General features: G+C 43.0%; 1 protein-coding gene across 1 annotated transcript; it reads left to right on the top strand.

The window, feature by feature from the left end:
• Positions 1 to 856: 856 nt before the first annotated feature.
• LOC116480354 (GTP-binding nuclear protein Ran-like) lies at positions 857 to 1,492 on the top strand. Its single transcript, XM_032172315.2, has one exon. The coding sequence runs from the start codon at positions 857 to 859 to the stop codon at positions 1,490 to 1,492; it is 636 nt and encodes a 211-aa protein (XP_032028206.1).
• The last annotated feature ends 395 nt before the right edge of the window (positions 1,493 to 1,887 follow it).

Genomic DNA, 1,887 nt, shown 5'->3' with positions numbered 1-1,887 from the left:
ATAAAACCAGTAAACAGAAAATGAGTAAGAATATGAGTTGAACACCATTAATCAGCTTGACCTAATTGACATTTATAGAATAATCCATCCCACAATACTAAACTATAATATATATTCTTCCAAGGGCACATGAAACATTTTCCAAAACATACCATTTTCTGGGTCACAAAACATGCCTCCATAAATTTAAAAGGATTCAAACCATGCAAAGCTGTACTATGAGCACAATAAATTAGATTATAAATCAAAAACAGAAAAAAATCTAGAAAATCCTCAAGTATATTGAAACTAAACAACGTTCTTTTAAATGATCCATGAAAAAAATAGAAAATTTCTAATTATGTGGGACTGAATGAAAGAGAAAACACACATTCTAAATTTTGTGAGATGCAGTTAAAACAATATTTGGAGGCAAATCCGTAACACTGAACATCCATATTAGAACAGTGGAAAGGTCTCAAATCAATGACCTCAACTTGTACCTTAAGAAAGTAGAAACAGGAGCTGGGCACAGTGGCTTGCATTTGTAATCCCAGTACTCAGAAGGCTGAGGTTGGATGATTGCTTGAGGCCAGGGGTTTGAGACCAGTGTGGGCAATGGAGAGAGATCCTGTCTCTACAAACAAAAATAAAAACTTAGCCAGGCATGGCGGCACGTGCCTATTGTATCAGCTACTTGGGAGGCTAAGGCAGGAGGACTGCTTGAGCCCAGGAGTTCAAGGCAGCAGTGAGCCATATCACACCACTGCACTTCAGCCTGGGTAACACAGTGAGACCCCATTTCAAAAAAAAAAAAAAAAAGGGAATAAGAGCTCAGGTGGACGGGTGCGGAGATGCTTCTGGAAAGAACGCCGGGATGGCTGGACAGGGAGAACTCCAGGTCCAGTTCAAACTTGTATTGGTTGGTGATGGTGGTACTGGGAAAACGACCTTCATGAAACACCATTTGACTGGTGAATTTGAGAAGAAGTGTATAGCCACCTTAGGTGTTGAGGTTCATCCCCTAGTGTTCCACACCAACAGAGGACCTATTAAGTTCAATGTATGGGACACAGCCAGCCAGGAGAAGTTCCGTAGACTGAGAGATGGCTATTATATCCAAGCCCAGTGTGCCATTATAATGTTTGATGTAACATCAAGAGTTACTTACAAGAATGTGCCTACCTGGCATAGAGATCAGGTGCGAGTGTGTGAAAACATCCCCATCATGTTGTGTGGCAACAAAGTGGATATTAAGAACAGGAAAGGGAAGGCAAAATCCGTTGTCTTCCACCAAAAGAACAATCTTCAGTACTACGACATTTCTGCCAAAAGTAGCTACAACTTTGAAAAGCCTTTCCGCTGGCTTGCTAGGCAGCTCACTGGAGACCCTAACTTGGAATTTGTTGCCATGTCTGCTCTCTCCCCACCGGAGGTTGTCATGGACCCAGCTTTGGCAGCACAGTGTGAGCACGACTTAGAGGTTGCTCAGACAACTGCTCTCCTGGATTAGGATAATGACCTGTGAGACTGAAGCTGGAGCCCAATGTCAGAAATCTTAGTTTTATAGGCAGTTGTCCTGTGATGTCAGCGGTGCAGCCCTGTGCCACCTCATTGTTATCTAGCTAAGCGGAATATGTGCTTCATCTGTGGGATGCTGAAGGAGATGAGTGGGCTTCGGAGTGAATGTGGCAGTTTAAAAAATACCTTCATTGTTTGGACCTGCATATTTAGCTGTTTTGGAATGCAGTTGATTCCTAGAGTTTCAAATATAAGACTGCTACATTCAGCCAGGCGCGGTGGCTCATGCCTGTAATACCAGCACTTTGGGAAGCTGAGGCAGGCTGATCACAAGGTCAGGAGATCGAGACCATCCTGGTCAACATGGTGAAACTCCGTCTCTACTAA

This window comes from Hylobates moloch, unplaced genomic scaffold (genome assembly GCF_009828535.3).
Source record: "Hylobates moloch isolate HMO894 unplaced genomic scaffold, HMol_V3 SCAFFOLD_3, whole genome shotgun sequence".
NCBI classification, from domain to species: Eukaryota; Metazoa; Chordata; class Mammalia; order Primates; family Hylobatidae; genus Hylobates; species Hylobates moloch.
This window is presented reverse-complemented; position numbering and strand designations above follow the sequence as displayed.

What these genes read in the sequence shown, in the direction of transcription:
- LOC116480354 (XM_032172315.2), top strand. Translation starts at nt 857, where the DNA reads ATGGCTGGACAGGGAGAACTCCAGGTCCAGTTCAAACTTGTATTGGTT.